This window comes from Ostrinia nubilalis, chromosome 2, assembly GCF_963855985.1.
Source record: "Ostrinia nubilalis chromosome 2, ilOstNubi1.1, whole genome shotgun sequence".
Classification (NCBI taxonomy): Eukaryota; Metazoa; Arthropoda; class Insecta; order Lepidoptera; family Crambidae; genus Ostrinia; species Ostrinia nubilalis.
In genome coordinates, this window is record NC_087089.1 from 3,908,901 (window position 1) to 3,928,541 (window position 19,641).

The 19,641-nt window shown below is 37.1% G+C and overlaps 1 protein-coding gene across 1 annotated transcript in view; it reads right to left on the reverse strand.

Moving 5' to 3' along the window:
• LOC135080079 (nuclear hormone receptor FTZ-F1 beta) overlaps nt 1–19,641 on the reverse strand; it is a 44,293-nt gene that overhangs the window by 23,019 nt on the left and 1,633 nt on the right. Inside the window, exon 2 of the mRNA XM_063974759.1 lies at nt 425–866. Within this exon, the coding sequence (XP_063830829.1) occupies nt 425–512 (88 nt within the window). The 5' untranslated portion in view covers nt 513–866. The remainder of the gene's footprint in view (nt 1–424; nt 867–19,641) is intronic.

Here is a 19,641-nt window from a genome sequence, read left to right on the forward strand (position 1 = left end):
TCAAAATTCGATTACCATAATGGAGTCCGCTTCGTATATGGTAATGTAGTTCAGTACCCTTAAGTGGTGCGCGTGGTATGTATATTTTTATCGATATGAGGGTAACGGCCTCTCCCTTCGCTTATCTTTTTTATTATGCAACGGAAAATAAGATCCTCTTTGGTGTTGACAACGTTAATTGGGAGTGAATCAAATAACATTGGAACATGAAGCTCTTATCTTTAAAAACAATTATTCACGCCTTCCAGTTAGTTTATTGTTTGGATACTCGTTATCTAGGTAGGTACGCACTTATTTCCCTAAACCATCGTAGCTTTATTATTACCCTGATTTTAACAATTTTAAGGAAATTGCTTAGATAATCCTAAGGCTTTTAGTTGTAGGACGCCTGATTGTTTATAAAAAGCTTATGAAAAACACATACCGTTATTGGTCTCCGGGCCGGACATGCTGATAGTGGTGACTGACACGTGAACCCCTTCCACCTTCACGGGGTCTACCTCGCTCGACATCGCGCTTATCACCACCCCGAGCCACAGACACTCATTACACGACTATCGATATCGATAATCGACGCTTTCACTTCACTACACTGTAAAGCACCATTCACATGTGTCTACTAAAAATCCTCCAAAAATAGCGTTTTAAAATTTTGCTCAAAAATTATTGATTTCTCCACATTATAAACTCTTGATCATCTCGCGTCGCTGCTCATGGTTAAGGCAGATGAAGTCAGTCTTGCGAAATAGGCGCTGTAGGCTGTGCATAGTCTTATTCCTTTGCTTGTGTTCAGGGATGGTGTTCTATTCGAAGCCAAGTTTAGAAGCGGATTACAGCCCGGTGACGGTAAAATCATCTTGGTTAATCTGGAAAGAAGAGAAAATTTTAATTAGTTAAAAAACATTTAAAATAAAACCAAAACAGTTTATAGTTTCGACACCAAAAAGTGAAAAATTAATAAGAACCTTAATCAATCACATAAAACAAGTTCATAAAAACTTTTTAAATAAAAACAAAAGCTTTAAAAAACAATGAACGCGGCAAACGTCATACACAATTCAAATTTGGAATGAGCGGTCTGTTTCGAAACCGTCGTGTTTGTGTACACGTACGAGACGCGTCGCGCCGCGGCCTTGCGATCGACTAGTGCTGCGAGATAGCGCACGATAATAATATCGATACCTACGCTACGCCCGACCTCGTGTCATTGGCATTTTGTTTACAGCGCCGAGGGCGAAGCTCGCCCGCGATAACGTAGATACTGCGTCAGACATGTTGAATGAATAGTCATTTTAGCGTTGTTGCCTTAACGGATATTTTTATGTAATTTTCTGATCTGATGATTAATTATTTATACGATCCTTTGAATAATATGTCAAAGAAACAACATAACGTTGTGTTTAATATTTTTTATCGATAATAGCTTAGTCACAAGCGCAATGGGAAGAGAAGGGGGGAGGTGTAGCGGCCTTCACGAAGCCGGTTGTAGCGACCGGCCGGCCGCCATTTGAGCATTTCGCCTTTCGCGCAGGCAGGACTGGTCCGCCGCTCCCATTACTCCAACTCGTGGTAACGCAGCTAATAACATTGGTTTGATGCGAAAATCACGAGGATCGCTAGTTTTATTACGACTTACAACGTTTTCATGAACTTTTTATGCTAAATAGTTGTTTGGCTCATAGGTCTGTCACCGTACAATGAACTTTTCACAGAGGACGTTCACTTTTGTAATGGGAAAACTACGAGCAATTTTTGGCAAGATAATTGTTTAGAAACGATCAAAGTTCAAACATATAAAATATATTTGCGGAACAACGTTGCTTTGGTATTCAGCAGCTATTGCGAAGAGAAAATACTAAAAAGGAAACGATAGATATCAGACGCGAACGTCTGGCAGGCCAATTAGCATCCAATAAAGTCCTTTGCCCCCAGACATTTCTCAGTTATCGCTTATCAACAGACAGTCTTGGGGACACCATTTAATTGCCAATTGCATAATGGCTGACATTATTTTGCAATGCTACTAATTTTAGTTTAGTTACTAATAAATACAAAGCTATGAGTCTCTAAGCTTGGTTGAAGTTAATAGATTGAAATTGTCACAACACTTTCGGATTAATCCTTTGATGATAATATTAAATAAATCAATTTATCAATAAATTATTTGTTTATAATTTAAGTGATGATTTAAGTATTTGGACTAATAAGCCCTATATCAACAATATTATCTAATTAAAGGCGACTTATATTATTGCGTTCTTTAATTAATTCAAGGAACAATCGAATTAATGCCGTTTATTTCTACCCATTGCCACGTGGAGCAGTGTGAGCGAGATAAATATAAATTTTGTGTCCTAATAAAAGGAGTTCATCTGCACGCAAGATGGCGTCATCGTGGCCTAGACAAGGCCGAGCGGTCATTTGTACGATACACCAGACATGCGGCTTTGTCCGCGGCAAGATCTTTTATGTTGATTTTTATTCGTTTTAAGCCAGAATTACCATTGAACATTCTTTTCATGCAATGAGAGGGTTTTTATATGTCTCTATCATTCAGATTCATATTTTTGCAATTAATATTCACGTCCAGCTGACAGCATAAAAAAACTGAATGGTTTCAATCAAGAATATCAAAACACATAAATTGTTTGATATAATGACGTTATTTATAGGTAACAGGACCACAGGAGGATTTTTGTACCTATATTAGACCAAAATGCAAGAATAAAAACAGCTTGATTCAATTGATCGCAATTAAAATTCACGTCCAGCATCAAAAACTGAATAGTTTCAATCAAGGATATCATAATGTTACCTACTATAATAATACTGTTTGATATAGGAAGGTTCGAGCAATGTCCTTGTGTTGTTATTAAAACTTATCAATAAGGTTGCTACTTGAGACGAGGCGTCGACCGATAATTATCATAAGGTCACAGCTTTATCTATGTGACGTAAACATCGTGCCATGCATTGTGATAATGTCAGCAGGTGCACGTACAGAAAACAGGATTATAAATATCAAAATTATCCTTTCATGATACCACCAAATTGATCTAGTATTTTTCCGATCGATTACATTTAAATTCGTGACATTTACAGCTGCTAAAATTCAAAATAGGCACGTGACTTGAATTGCAACTTGAATTGCAATCGTAGTTAGATTCAGATTAGATTGGTGGCACGAGACAAGATGTTTTTCAGTGACGCAAAATAAATTTTAACAAGTATCATATCAATTGGTACAGACGATAGCTTGGCTAAACAACTAGGATCCATTAGAAGTTAGAACTAACAAGGTGTTGACCAAACTAATTTGAGTTGTTTACATTCACACGTAGCTGCTGAAAATCTATGCGCGTCATTTTCCTATGTCCTTGACACCTATGACTGATGTGAGGTCGTGAGTCCCCTAGAGTACGACGCACCCCGTCGCCCACGCGGTACTAAAATAGAAGAGGTTAATACTCTCCAGTTTCTACGATCCTATCAAGGAACAAAGAACCCTGATCGATTCACACCTGCCAAGGAAACACGCAACGGCGAAGGCAACAAACTTTCCTTCCTACTTGGCAAGGTTATTAGTTTATGTAATATTTATATGAAATATCGTGTGATTCTTGCACGTGTTGCTTTACAGTGGCATCAGTCATTCACTATGTTGCCTCCTTCCATTAACCTTTGAGTGCGAAAACCTGTCTTAGAAGCAAAGCTCGCACAGGACTCGACTTTTGTCTTTAAATCAGCTATTTTTAGAATGTTCGTAGAACGAATTTGAAAGTCTTCAAACAGATCAAGTAACAGAATGCGTTGGAATTATTGGAATCACAGCAAACTCAAGGCGAACCTGATTTAGAGCTGCAAAAACAGCAATAAAACCGATGAGATTAATCAACTAAATTTGGTCAAGTGTCTATCTATATGGTGGAAACTTTATGCAAATGGCTCATAAGTCAAAAATATTAATAGATAATATTGTTGATGTTCAACAATATTTAAACATTTAACTTATTTATTCACCCAGACTCTTCAACAACAAAATCATTTTCTTTTTTTTCTGCAGAATATTTTAACACAACTGCAAATTCCTCAGAAGTATCATTAATGACAAATTAAGTTGAATGAAAATAGGTATGACCTTACGATAAGACCAACGCATCGATGTTTTAGTCATTGAACGTGTCAACAAAATTCAGATTCTCTATTATTAGACTAAGATTAGACATTATTATTTGGCAGCTGAAAATTTTAAATCACTAACATAATAATAATACCAACAGATGTTTGCAGTTGGATTCAGTGAACTCATAACAAATGTAGCTTTATTATCTATCAAATAGCTAAAGTAATATATTATGCAAAAAATAACACATTGCTTAGAAAAGCGCAAAGCAATTTTCACAACTTCCTCTGAACAATAAATAAATGTCGCATATAAAGAACATAAATAGTTGATAACAAAAACAATTGCATTGCGAAATTTGTCGCTCTAGACATGATTGCCTTTCAGTAGCTAGCACAGAGACAAATTAACCTAGTTTTATTTGAAATAAAATGCTTTTTTATTTAACATTTACATTAGGATGGCATTAATATAACATTGAAATTAAACTGATGAAATGACACGTTATAATCAGAATGTAGCTTAATCGACCTTCAGTCTAGTTAGTGCTCAATATAAAGTGTATTTTAAACATAAATCAGTACCGTCAAATTTTAAATATCATTAATATAATTTAAGTCAAATTATGCGTCGCAAGAACACGTTCTTCATCGGCAATATTATTTGTTTAACTTTCAGAAACCAGACAGCAGCTGTCCAAACTTTATGAGCAAACACGAACGCGAATATTGAGGCTGTAATACATTCATTATACTCGTAGTTAGCAATTATCCAAGGCTAAAAGGTTTATTTGTTCAATTCATAGTATCGATAAATTACTATCGATATTTTTTTGATGCGAGGACATCACTTGCGAGTTGCGTCTTAGGTAGGTAAATAAAATTTCAATCCTAAAGTATTGCATGACGTAGACTGCTTTAGCAGCTGTAATAAACCAATTTATAAAATCAAATAAATTTAAATTGTTTGATTGATTTTGATTAATTCTATCCAATTACGTACTTGAAGTTGCTGTCTGTCTAGCGGTTAATACAAAATTATTGCAAATTAGCGTAGGTAAGTACTTACGTTGTGTCATAGACAAGTTGCCTTAATGAACTGGTTGGACCATAAATAACATAGGTACCTACAAGCTGTAGGGTCTGTTGCGAATTACAATTACAATACAAAATGCAGCTGCAGTTTGATTTTAGAGTTGTTGTAATTTTGGAACGATCCAAATAGTTTAATTAAATACTGAAGTAATATAACATCGCCGCTCTGCCAAGAGCGTAACGAATAAGAAGAAGAAGAATAACATAGGAAAAAAAATTAGTAATCTAAAGTTAGTTGCTTTTCTAATTGTCGTATTTAAAAAGCCAAGCTATCAAATATTTTGAAGCCTCTACATATGTAGAGGCACATCTTTTGTTTTTTACACCTACAAGGTGTAGATTAACAATGCTTCTCTACATAGCTTGATAAAGTAAGCTAATATTGTAGAGTTAAAAAAATTACAATTATTGTCAACCCTAGGATTACTCGTTATCGTTAGCAAGAGCCTCTAGAAACGAAGCTTGCATGTCACAGGCCTATTTTGCAACTAAATTGCTATATGAATTTATTGGAAGTTTATCGTTATAGGGAAATGAAATAGTAAAATGCTGGATAAGTACAGCTATAAAACGTAACTTTCCTACTACATAAAACATTCCCTGAGACCAACTTGGCCCCCAGCGATTAGTTTTTGCATCAAGATGTTAAGATCCTGGCTACCTACCCAAAACTTGCAGTAGTGGGAACGAGAGACTTCATCTAGAAATAAAATCCAATCTAGTTTTTTGTGATTTAGTGGCTGTTATGTTTCTTGAAGATAATAAATTACATTTTAAAGATAATAAATAATAAACGATAATTCATTGATGCAACATTAATTAATGGATTTAGTTTAGCTAAAAGTACCAAAAAAACTAAAATATCATTTTAAATAACAACAAATAATCAAATGGTTCTCTAAGTTAATGGCTCATAAAATAATGGTGTCAATTCATTGCGGATTTCACCATCACCACATTAAGTAAATCATGTTTTTCCATCGTTATTAACTAAGTCATGGATTCTCAAACTCCTCTAAAGACTCATGGGTTTACTTAGCAAATCATTTTTGTACGAGTTTAAGAGCGCTCTTTTCGTCTTTTTATATTGTTAACAGGCCAACTTGCCAAAGGATGCAAGTTTAACAAATTGAAGCATAATTATCAGCAAAGATCAATAAATCAACATAATAATGCTCTACATAGTAAACTATTATCGTTTGGTGACGCTATTCCTTGATTTCTTTACAATTTTTAGACGATATTAAACTATCATGGTGACGCTACTTAAAAAAATGATTGATTTCTTTGTAATGTTAAAAAAAAAATTAAGAAATGAAGTCTCGACTTTACGGATTGATGTGAAAGACTGAAAATTAAAAATTGTTTTACTATACATACCAAAAGTTTGAGAAGCGATGTTCTCTCAATAACTGTTCACTAATGCCTCAGCAATGCTGGTAATGTCACCGGTAAATGTTGAACACCTTGGCTGAGCAAGAAGTGTAATTGCTACGAGATTTGTCTGTTTTGCTCTAGGTAACTGCAGTTACAAGATAGCTTTGCATGTTCAAGTAAATTAGAATCCAGATGCATTCCAGAAGTAATAGTCGCCGGTGGTGTCTGATGTAGGTACTTTCGTGAAAGAAAAAAATTCAACTATTACCATAACCTTGCTTACAAAATAACTAGTGTCGATAGTTTCCAAGCAAAACCTCGCACGAACAGACGGACATGACGAAACTATAAGGGTTCCTTGTCAGGACTACGGAACCCTGAAAATGTCAGGCTACTGTTTCTTTAAAATCGTTTAAGTTGGTAGAGTTTAGTTAATGATAAAGATTGGGTTCTGACTTGGGGAAAGAAATACGAAGAAAGAATATTACAGATTTTGATTGAAACTGATAAGGTGATTCGTTATCAGAGAACATTATCAATTTGAAAGTAGTGATATGCTCTTTTTCGCTATTATAATCATGATGGATGGTATTCCAACATAGTATGAATATTTTACTGTCTATCATCCGAATTCTTTATTGGGCCGAGTTGCACCAACTTACTATAGCAATAACCGTACACCGTTTGTTTGGAGTTTGTACAGATTTTTGACGTTACTAAATTAAAGTAAGATGGTGTAACTCAGCCTTAAAGTTTGGAGCGGAATGTTAACTATAAGTTAGTTATTTCTAGTTTAATTAAGTATTTAAAGTCTAATGGGTTTAAGAATGTAGTCCCAGGTTCCGTGCCCGATAGTATCAGCACAAAGTTGGTAGTAAGTAGGACACTATTCATTTAGTGGACAGGTACCTCCATTACGAGCATTTTGAGCATGAATCATAGCAACCTTGGTTGTGCGATATCGACCAAGGGGAGAGGAAATATTTCGCATACCCCATTCCGTTATCTCGAAATCTATTGATAAATGTTTGTGTATTAAGTTATGCGTTAAATATTTGTATTGAAGTTTGTTTTTCATTTAGGTACTTCTTTAATTTTCCTTTTTTCAAGAACTCTAATCTTATTTTGTGTTCTTAGTTCAATAACTCTATGCAAGTGCCTTAGAGTGCCTCTAGCAAAATCCAAATCCACACTGCAAAATCATCTGTGATCGCTTCTCTAAGTTCTATGTATGTAGGTAATCGAAATCGATAGCGATTGTTACATTTTCTAGGTACAGAATTTAAAGTGAGTAGTGTAGAGAGGACGCTTCTGTCTTCAATTTACGCCAGAATTAGTCATACCTATCATTAAGCAGTGGACGTCCTGTGGCCGAAATGATGATGATGCGTCATATCAGACATAGGTACAGTCTATGGCCATGATGACAATCAAATAACAGTTGTAGAGTTCGATAACTCCGTTATTTACCAACCTTTTTACTTGTTAAAAACCCCACGATAGCAGAAGTCAAACTTTAACCCCAAAGATAAAGATATAGGGAGGAAACATCAAAGCGTTGCAGTTGCAGCTCAAGCGCTTGCGCACTTCGATTCGTTGAGGTTTTGCAACGCGGAATCAACGCATCGGGGGCAACGCAGGACCGGTACCCACCCACCAACGAGGGGGGAAATGGGTCGGCCGACACAGCCGCATTCCGTCGGTTGACATTTCTTAGGAAAACTGAACCGATACGAACGCAGATCGTCACACCCGGTTTTTGAACTCTTCAATTATGAAGTCTGGATGATTTGTGGCGTTAATGGACTGTTGACGCATGTGGCACGTGAATTTAGACTAATAATATAAATGCGACAGATAATAATAATATGGACTCTATTATGACCATTTCAAGGTCTACCAATGCGACTTTTAAAATACTCGTAAACATTAACCACGTTTCTTGAATGTCCCTCACCCCCTCCATTTTTATTAGATTTTTTTATGAAGTATGTATTTTTATTAATTTTCTTTAATATTACTTACTTTACAGATATTTAGCATTAGTGTCACCCGCCCACATTTTTATTTATTGCTCTGCAGTCTGCTCAAATAGGAGACTAACGCAGCCTCTCTAAAAGCACAGATGATAAGATATTAGTCTAAAAGGAAGGACTCTACATCTATCAATAGCACGTCGCCGCTCTAAAAATAAGTTCTAAAGTTTGTCATCCACTACAAAAATGGCTTTTATTGAGGGTAAAACTCCTAGCTCCTGCCTACACTAGAGTTTCACAACGCAATGGTAACGTAATGGTGGTAGTTAGTGGGAATCCTGAGAATCCCGTATTTTTATTCAAATTATGCCCATTTTCACCATCAATCCCTAATTTTTGAGTGACCCCTATGGTAACACATTAACAGGAATTTTGTTTTCATAGGGGTCACTTAAAAATTAGGGATTGATGGCCAAACTGGCATTAGTTCGTTACAATAAAGTAACTGCATTTGACATATTAATTACCACGAAAATCAATTTGTAATATGTACTCAAAGCTTTGATTTTAGTTGGATAATAGAATGTAGAGTCGTTAAGGATTTAGTAGCAACTTAAGTGTATAATTGTCCTAAAATGTTGAAGGACTTGAATTTGAAAAATCCACGCTCAAAGGACTCCAAACATATCTTGTAATGGATCATGATCACAACTCTAGCCAAACCGGTCCAGCCGTCACTATGACTGAGTTTACCTTTGCCAAATTTAAAGTTACTTAATTGGCGTTCGTTAAGACTAAAAAAGCTCCGGAAATTGCTATGTAATGTCGATACGGGTTTGTTGAGTTTCTAGTCCAGACAGCTAATTTTGAATATAACTAACGGCTTTTTGTGGTTTAGATTTAGATATTAGACATAGGCTAGAAAAAGGCCCTTACTTTGTAAAGAAGATAAAACATTAGTGGGTTAGTTATATAAAGAAAGTTACAAGTGGAGGCATGACGGGTGGTTTAGAATTGAGAATAAAAGTAAAAAGTAAAAGTAAAAAAGTATTTATTACTAAAAGATGTCACATTGTACAATTTATTCTGGCGGTCTCTGCACTAAGCAGGAAAGCTTGTATCAAATAGGTATAACGAATGTTACAATAATCATGTAGAAAGTAAGTAGGTATGCGCTATGTATGGTTATGTACCATCTTACACCCCCTAAACTTTAGGGGCTAAAGTCAAGTCATGAAAAAGGTTGAGAAACACTGCATTACCCATCTCTACAATCATCTCAATCAGGAGTAATTTCTTGGGTATATTGAGGGAATAAAGAGACAGTATAAGGATATGCAATATTTTTTAACCTGATTATAGGCTTATTATTACTATCTGGCGGTTGCATTTCTAATTAGGCAGTAAGTTAAAGGCCATTACGGATTGCTTCTATCTGATTGCATAATAGTGCACCGGGCGCCATTGACTTGAATGCACATTGCACTACTAACACCTACTTCGGAGGGCATAAAATGACAAAGATGAATGAAAAAATTTAATGAGTCATTGCAAGTAGACTGAGAGGTTGCCAAACCATCGCCATGGTTTTGCAATACGGTCCTGAGTGCGTAATAACTTAATAACTTTACGACTTTTCCTTGAAGCCATTGGTGGCAGTTTTTGTACGATTTTGCAATAAACCAAAATCATACCCTAAATAACACTTGTTTTTAGGTATTTAGGACTAGCTCCAGCCCATGTTTTACCTGCCTGTTTCTACGAATTCTACTATTCTGCAGGCAGTTATGCTACAAAAGTTATTACTAGTTACCTTTTTTTCCGTCGGGATTTGAAAATAAGTTATCATAAAATATGGTACAACTGAAACTACCACAACCATGGTGACAGACTACAAGTATCGACATAATCTCAAAAAGAAGAAGCATAATGGTTCTATCCTACACATCCAGTCACTCTATACCAGTCCATCTGTTTCGGTTGTGCAGGGAGCAGGGACAGAATTCGCGACCTCTAACGAAGGTTGAGTTCGTTCTCTCTCGTAAAGCGCCAAATCGTTTGTCAGATATTAATATAAATAATACCACAGGTGCTTTTATATCGCAGTCAGCACATCGCATCAGTGAGTCAACGATTGTGTGAGCTTATTAAACCATAACGCCATAAATGGATGCTTTTACAAGTCAAGGACAATCATTTGAAATGCAGCACAAGAATTTGGCGTAGTGACTCAACGCGGGAAGGTAGGCTAGGGTTGCCAGCTGTCCGGGAGATACGGGATTATCCTGGAATAGGGTGCCTTATTCCGTGTTCAGTAATTTTACTTGGATAAATCGGAATTTGGCGATTAAGTACATTATAAATAACATTACTAGATTTTTCTCAAATATACAGATATAATAAACCCACGTGTTCCTCATTTTTGGATGTGCTAGAGGCTATCAGAATAAAATGCCAAAAGGGTCTGTATTTTTGTCCCGGAATTTCCTTAACCTAGTCTGACAACCCTAAGGTGGACGCACCTAACGTCACCCGGCGCCTGCGCAGGGTTGCTACTGGTTGACATTTTCGCTAATAATTTATGGATTAAAAATGAGAGAATAAGAACAGCCAAAATAGTGTAGTGACGAATTTGGCCAGGAGATCGCCACTGACAAAACTAATGAGATAATAGAGTTACACATTAAACAACAATAGGTAAAAGGTAAAATTAACATTATATTCGAGTTGCTCCTTATTTGATAGATAGTTGATAGGAAAGATAGTTGCAGATTTAGTTGCAAATACTGACTGACGACTGCCAATTTCCCATCAAATATTAATCACACAAGAATAGAACGTCGATTCCGAAGCCATTAGTTCTCAACCCTCAAAACCTGTTCCTGGCCAGCCCGTGAGTCACGCAGTAATAACTTCGCGGAATTTGGTCGAGCAGACCGTTGCAAAAGACACGGCTCTACCAAGCCGCGGGGCTTGAGGGCTCGAAAGATGAGAAAAATCTAGATTGGGCTTGAGAGGGATCAAAAGATCAGAAAAATATAGATCGGGCTTGTTGAGAGAAGGATCGGAGAGATGAGAAACTACGGGATAACTCTGAGTAAACAATTACCGAAGTGTCAAAAATTGCCATCAATTTGCGACCGTGACAGATAGATCCAAAACTACATAAACAGATTTTTGGAGTAGCCTTAAATATCAAGATCGGCACCCAACGTTATAAGTGCCCTGACGAATTAGTTATGATGATGCCTGGGGCCTTATTTATTTACCCTCAAAAACAATGCATTCAATCGCTAAAACGATGCTGTACGTTACTGCCTGTGACTATCCCAGTTAAACGCATTTTTTTAAAAATCTACAAGAGAAGACTTAATTTATTAAGATATTTTTGTTGAAACTGGCTACAAAGAAAACTTTTTTTTGAATGACCATTACTTTCCATAGTTCCTAATTCTATTGGCTTAAAAGCTTATCAGTTTATTTTAATTTGTGTTATACACATTTTTACGAGTAAAAACAAGTCACAATAGTAAAGCATTCACCATTTGCAGTGAAAACATAACAAACAAAGCGATTAATTTCTCGGTAAAAAGGCACTTTCACGGAATGAATATTTAATCAGCATCCTTTTTAAAAGCTGTGTATTTTGCCATATTTTGTACATAAAACTTTCAATTTATAAAATGACATTTACTTAAAGACTTTAAGGTTGAGTTAAGATAGAAACGTTGGTAAAAGTAGCTCTAAATCAAGGGCATGAGCGATATGAAAGTTTGTTACTCCCACATAGTCTAGCTTGCTTCTAGATTTCAGTCTGTGTCGAACTTAGAGCGCTTAGTACCCCTTGATACTGTAGCAATAAAAACAGCTGAGTTTAGAAAATATTGAATGAAATATAGTTTAAGTATTTTTACAGTCAAAAAAATGATGAAAACGCTTTTCAGAGCACACATTTTTGCAATTTTGTTAAGTCTTATTTTTTTAAATCTGCATTATGTATAAGAGCTACTTAAGTTATTCAGTTAACATTTAAGCGGAAGATAATGTTAATTCTGAAATGCGTTAATGCTTTCAGGATTTAACTTATTAGTGAAAAAGTCAGAGGTCAGAGTCTACAATCAGGGGGATAGCCGATGTTTTACCGCATATGAGCTGGACAAAATTTGTAAGCGATAGTCTGTTAACAGACTGTCCCTTTATAGTGGGTTCGGTTAAAAAGCTGAGTTTTTGTAGCTACTCTGTCTGTATTTATTTATGTACTTAAAAATCAAGTCGGATATCCGTTGTCTAGTAACCATAGTACGAGCTTTGTTTAGTTTGGGACTAGAGCGCAGAATAAAACGTCTAAGGATATTGAATATTTATTATGTGTAGTCGACTGTACACACTCGTATAATATCGAAGGTAGTATTTACAGTGCGCTAGTAGATCTTGATACTACTAGATCAGGTAAAAGTTGCAGGTAAGCTGCGCCCGCCACCGGTTGGCCATGCATCCAGCCTTTTACTTTTGGTGTCGCAACCGGCGGGGTCACAGTGTGAAAGAACCACGCGTTCACCTGACCCGCACAGATGTTTTGTAATTTAAACCGATTTTTAGCCGAATGCATAATCTTGGCTGGTGGTCTTTTGGACCTTAAAGAAGAAGTATTTATCAAAACAGTGAGAATTAAAATTTTAAAAGTACAATCTTGATCTTTAAACGATCTACAGCGAGTAGGTAGTTCGTGATGATAGCGATAACAAAAACAAAGTTGCCGCGACTAGGTATTACTAATATTATGTGGTATAACCACGTCTGTAATTACAAAAAGCCATCTTTTCGCAATAAAATTTTAATTTCTGTTATGTAAGCAATTCTTATAAGAAAGGCAAAAGGTTAGAGAATGCCAAATTATTATGACATCACCCTGTTATTCCACTCCTCCACTTAGTTTTAGCAAAAATAAGTTACGATATGCACCAGCAAACCACAGATTTATTACAAAATTGCACGCATTATCACAAAATAAAGATTCACATGCTATTTTAGATCTCCTGTTACGTAAGTACAGCTTTTAGCAAGGATCTGTAACCTACACTGAATTTTCCCGAATAATCAGTTACAATCGCACAATATCTTATTGATGTCCCCGATAGCAATGAGGGGTCGTGGGTAAGATGGAAGATAGCTCTATAAGGCATAGATACGTTAGGTTCATCAGATTTGCCCTTGTCTAGGAAAGGGGCTAGATTTTGATGTTTATCTGGCTGGATATAGCGCCCAGTGGCATCGCGTTTAGCTACTGCCTCAGCAAAAATTGATTCCTTTTCTTTATTATGGTACTTGCGATCTGTCTGCAGCTTGACCCTCGCGGACGTGCAATTGACTTTTTAAAGTTATTATTTGAAGGTAGAGTTAAGAGTTGACGGCATACATAAGACTTAGAGCCATGATTGTGTCCAGATTATCCAGACGCTCGTCCGAGTGAATTTGCTGGGTTCTTTACTGATTTGATAAAATTATTTTGGGATTTTGGACAATCTTTAAGACCCAAATCTCTGGCTAGACTGATTTCCAAACTTTCCAACTTAGGGGGCGTCCATAAATTACGTGAGGCTTTTAGGGGGGGGAGGGGATCGACGAAAACCTCACTAAATCTCACGTGGGGGAGAGGGGGGGTCTCGGAAAATATCACGTAATTTTTCCCGCAAGAAATAGAGTAAAATTGGCAGAAAACTAGGTTATTGAAGTAAAAAAAAATGTTTTTTTATGATGATAATGACAATTTATTCCAAACCGTCTAATCAAATTAAACTAAAAATGGCTCCATCTGCATTTGTGAACACTAAAGATGCAGAATAAATGTCGAAATTAAGAAAATTCGAAATTAAAAAAAAAATGTCATCGGCATCGCTATTGCGTAAAAAATTGGCCAAGTGCGTGTCGTGCCACGCGCAGTGTAGGGTTCCGTAGTTGTCTGTCGTTACCACAATATATTTCAGAAGCAAGCAATTACTTCATCTAAAGTCACTTTTCATATTTACTTCACCATGCTCCGAGAGGCAACTTTTGCGATGCCTGCCGATGACGTCATACGTAATGCCGATCAGTGGACGCAGTCCGGCGCTCGCTTTGCATTGTTCTTCATCGCTTTCCTCCATTCTTCTCACAGAGTCCACACGTGCGTTCACTATGAAAATCCGAATGAACTGGCATCGTCAATCCGTATGCTGGCACTCACCGTCGATAATCCGTACGCTGCCGGTACAGTGGACGCACTATGAAACATTTATCCGTTTTGTACGATGCGTCCGTTGCGTACGATACCGACAAGTGGACGCTTAGCTTTAGGGTTCCTTGTCAGGACTACGGAACCCTAAAAAGTGTCATACATACGTATGAAAATATTATGTATTCGTAGTTAAAGTAACCAATAGTCAAATTTGACAGATGTCAAATGACAAGTGGTTAAATAACAGAAAAAAATGATTTTATAACAATGTTTAACTTGACTTTTAGTACATTTTTTAACTATTAGTTTTCATTTTATTAATATTTAACCATTAGTAGCAAAATTTAACAATTAGTAATTTTAACTATGAATCACAAAACTGGTACTAGGTTGAAGCAATTGCTTGTCTTACTAAACGATGGGAAGCTACGGAACCCTGCACTGCGCGTGGCACGACACTGGGTTACTGATTTTTTCATATAAATCTAATAGACTCGAAGCATAGGCAATGCAAAATAGGAATTTTATTAAATATCACGTGAGATTAGGGGGGTGGGGGAGGGGGTCAGGCAAAATCTCACCAAATCTCACCAAGGGGGGCGGGGGGGTTGAAAAATGGCCAAAATTGTCTCACGTAATTTATGGACGCCCCCTTACGGTCTTGAAGTGGTTAGGTACTTTATTTCCAGCTATCTGTGTATTAATTAGAATTGGTGAAGTATCATTATTGTTTAATTCCAGGATACAAATAATTAAATCTGCATTGTGCAATAAGGAACATAGAAACGTTTGCATAACATGCGCTTTTCGACGTAAAATCAACCTGATTCAGTTGTCCATCGCAAAACCATTACGAAAGTTTACAACTACAAGTGTATTTTAATTTAAAAGGTCATGTAACCAGCGAACCGGAATATAATAACGATTTGAATATTGGTTATTGTAAATTTGTAATTGGACACCCAAAAAAATGTAATCGATATTTTTGACAACCCTGAGAGCTTTTTTGTGGATATGACAAACAGTATGAAGGCGAGTATGAATAAGTAGCATGTCTCTCTATCGATTTATTATACAAGATATCTTTGTTTCCTATTTTTTGTTTAATGGATTTGTGAAAGCTTTTATAAGCCGTATTATAAGAATAATAAAATTAATGGTGTCAGTGTCAAGAGAGAATGCAGGAAAACGAGTTTATTAGGGGTAATTTTGAGTACCTAGGTAGGCGGTAGGTACCTACCACCCTGTACGACATATTTCGCTTTTGCCAACAATACCGATTCGCATAAAGTGTATTAGAATCGTACATGCGAATATGATTTGTACAATTCGTATAAGATAATAATTAGGATATATTTAGACTTTCCATAAATTCGTCTACTTATTGGTCGCATACTTATTGAATCATTGGGTAGGAAGGCAGTTCATATTTTTGATCAGTTTCAAGTCATGGATTGATGGCGACTCTACAGGCGACTCTACTTATTATTGTGTCGCTCATCAAAAATACGAACGATATTCCAAGTTCCAATCAAGACGAAGTCAAGTTTTCTCTACAAAATTCAAAGACTAACGCCCGTATTCACAAACGATGCTTGCTTAAGTGAAGCAGCAAATCGAACACAGCGTTGAATAGAGCTCTGTGATTGGTTCGTGTGTCACCCTGTGCGTCCACGCGTACTATGAGACCTCATAGTGGTTTGTGAATACGGGCGTTAAGCCATTGACTGCTGCCCTAGTCCAGGGTTTCCCAATTTTTTTTTGCCAAGGAACCCTAATTGATTATACTTTTCCTATCGGAACCCCCGTGCTACTCCGCCCGCACGCCCTGCCCCTCCCTTGTGCGTAAACAAGTCGGTGCGAGCGAACAACGTCGGTCACGAAACGTGGGATAATATTTTTTACGGAACCCTTGCGGCCTTTCCACGGAACCCCAGGGTTCCGCGGACCACCATTCGGGAACCGCTGCCCTAGTCGATGGTATCGCTTCGGTATTATCGGTAACAGTTCCGAGCTGTAAGCCGTATCGAGTAACGGTTGGGAGATAGCATCGCCATGATTGTGTGTCTCCGAAAGGTGCAAGCTGCAGCTTAGCTGATTATTGCATAACAAGCTTATTATTGTGTTTTTTTATTATGAGAAGCTACTTCTTGCTGGCAACGTGCAACCAGTGCAACGCTGGAATGACGTGTTCTTATTACTTTTTTTCCTCTTATCTTCATTCCGGCCAGTGCTGATTTCAAAAATGAAGGCAAGGCAGCAAAATAAAAAATAAAAAGTATTCATTCCTTTTGATTTTTTTGGCTTTTAAGTTTAACCAGAATCGATAGAACCCCACAAAGACCCTACATGTTTCGCAACAAGACACGCTTGGTCAATTTTGTGACTAACAAAGAATTCTGATGAAATTCAGAGTGAATCACCACACAATTTCATCAGACATCATTCACAGATGCTGGAAGTGCAAAAAATTTGATTTCTAGATAGACCGGTGTGTAACGGATGATACCTCCTCCTACCTAGTATTTTACTACGATGGAAGATTCATTCTGGTAGGTAGGTTACCTAACTACACAAGAACCTTCAATTATAATTACGGAAGTTCCGTTATTTCCATAACTACGTGATCACAACTTTTATTGTTTGTAGCTACTTCAATAAATTATAACAATACATTTCCAAGGCTGCCAGTAATCTATAAAAAATAAAAACGTCAAAATTGAGCGGCAAATTCAAATTTCGAACGGGTTGAAACAAAGAAACGGCGAGTTCGCGCGCCGAGAGGCCCGACAAGTTGTGTTGGCTCATCATAGGTGCTCAATGGAAGTAGGTAGTGGGAATAGACCGCACCGCGAAGGTCCCTGCTCCCTCGAACTCGGCGGCAGACGCGCGCTGACTCACGCGGCCGCGCGCTTCCGCCTGATAGCAAGGTCACCGGCCGCAGCACACAAGAACACCCCACACACACAACCAAACGAGAAAGTAGTGAGAGAACACTCGCGCTCGACATTGTACACTCATTTTGCACATCTTTTGTCTCATGCGCTCATTTGTTTATGGCCATATTGTTTAATCAACTCCACATTAAACAGTCATGGTTCAGAAATGTAACAGGCGAATCGCAGAAACCCATTTTTTATAGCGATAAAGACTACGACGGCCGTCAAAACAAGTCTATTCTGGTTAAAATAAAATTCGAGGTCGTCTCCGCGGATTGCAATATTAAAATTGCTCGCCAGGTTTTTGATACATTTGACTTTTCAAAATTAAAGACTAGTGTTGCTAAGTGCAGTGTGTAAAATTTCAGGACTAACGGTTAAATAGAGTGATCGGGATGTCCATTTTTAAAGAGAGACGAGAAAGTTGCAAATGTGAAAGCTGAAAAAAATTCGATCAAGGTGCAGACAAAGAATAGATACGTTGAACAATCGAGGATGCACTGGTGGGACTTGTCGCCAGACCCCTTTTAATCGGAATTCGGGACGTCTCGCCTGACACCTGGCAAACTGGCAATGCTATTATAAAGACTAAAACTCGTTCGAATGAAACTTGATTTAAATTGAAGCAGCAAAGGACTTAAAAGTCTGCAACGACAGACGAAGGAAGTAATAAATCCACCGTCAAAGTTACTTTTTCAAATTATCTGACTTGAACAGGAGAAAATAAAACTGTGAAGCGGAAGCGTGAACGAACTGGAGAAGGCGACGGTAAAACGAACCAAGTACACCATGATCTGGCGTTTCTGGCGAACAGTTAATGGCTAATTACTGTAGTTCAGCAACTAATCAATTCCATCCGGCTCCGAACAAACAATAAGCAGCCAAGATCCTATTTCGACATTCATTTTGCAATTAAACCAATGCTGTAGGAGAACGGCCTGTTTAAAGATAAAGTTATAACAATACTTTATACTTGCGGAGCGAGTACACTGTAATTTAAGCGCATTACCATAATTGACTCATTTAATTTGTTACATGTGTATTCGCCAAACCATTATGATAACTTATTTTTTACTTGGTCCAAAGATCTTGAACAGACGGACATCAGCTGAGCATGTTTCTTTGTTGATGACGGCAACTAAAGCTCATAACGAGATTTAATCTGCCAGTACCTAGTGATATAAGAAATAAAACACTGTAGGTACACTGTTTTGCTCTTCCACGAATTCTGTGCTAAGTGATACCAGAAATTAGCTTCGAAATTATTGATGATAAATTAATGAGTGAAAGTTGCTTGGGCCATATTTGACGATGCTCTTCAAACTTTATTATTATCTGTGTTTGTGGAGGAGTACCAGCTACCTTGGAAGAGTGCTACATGCGAATTACGATCAATTCGCTGCACATGGGTCTCATTATCTCATATCGATCGTTTACAACTATTTCGTAAGACTAACGCTCTGTAAAACAAAACATTGTATTAATAACATGCATTTTAGTTAGTCTACAAATTAATCCGGCTCGTAAAGCAGCCTTATGCAAACAACCGTTGCTCAACGGCGGAGTCCGAGCTTATACGGTACCGTTGTTTAATTAGAATATCAATATTCACTTAATCGGCATTTTGAATCAACAATACATTTCCTCCCACGGATTTGTGACGAAATAATTAGCGTATTTGTCTTAAGCTTGAACGGTAAATACTGGATTTATTGGTAAGATTGTTACAAAAATAGAGCAAGGTATTTTTACACTCGATAAGATTGAGTTTATTGGAAAATTCAAGTGACTTCGTCAAAAATTGGCTCTGAAAATCATGAAAATCCACTCTTGTCTCTATTTTTTCCATTTCTTTTGCCTTCGGTTCTCAATTTGTCGTCTAAACAACTTTTAAATAAAAATCATTGTAACATTTTGG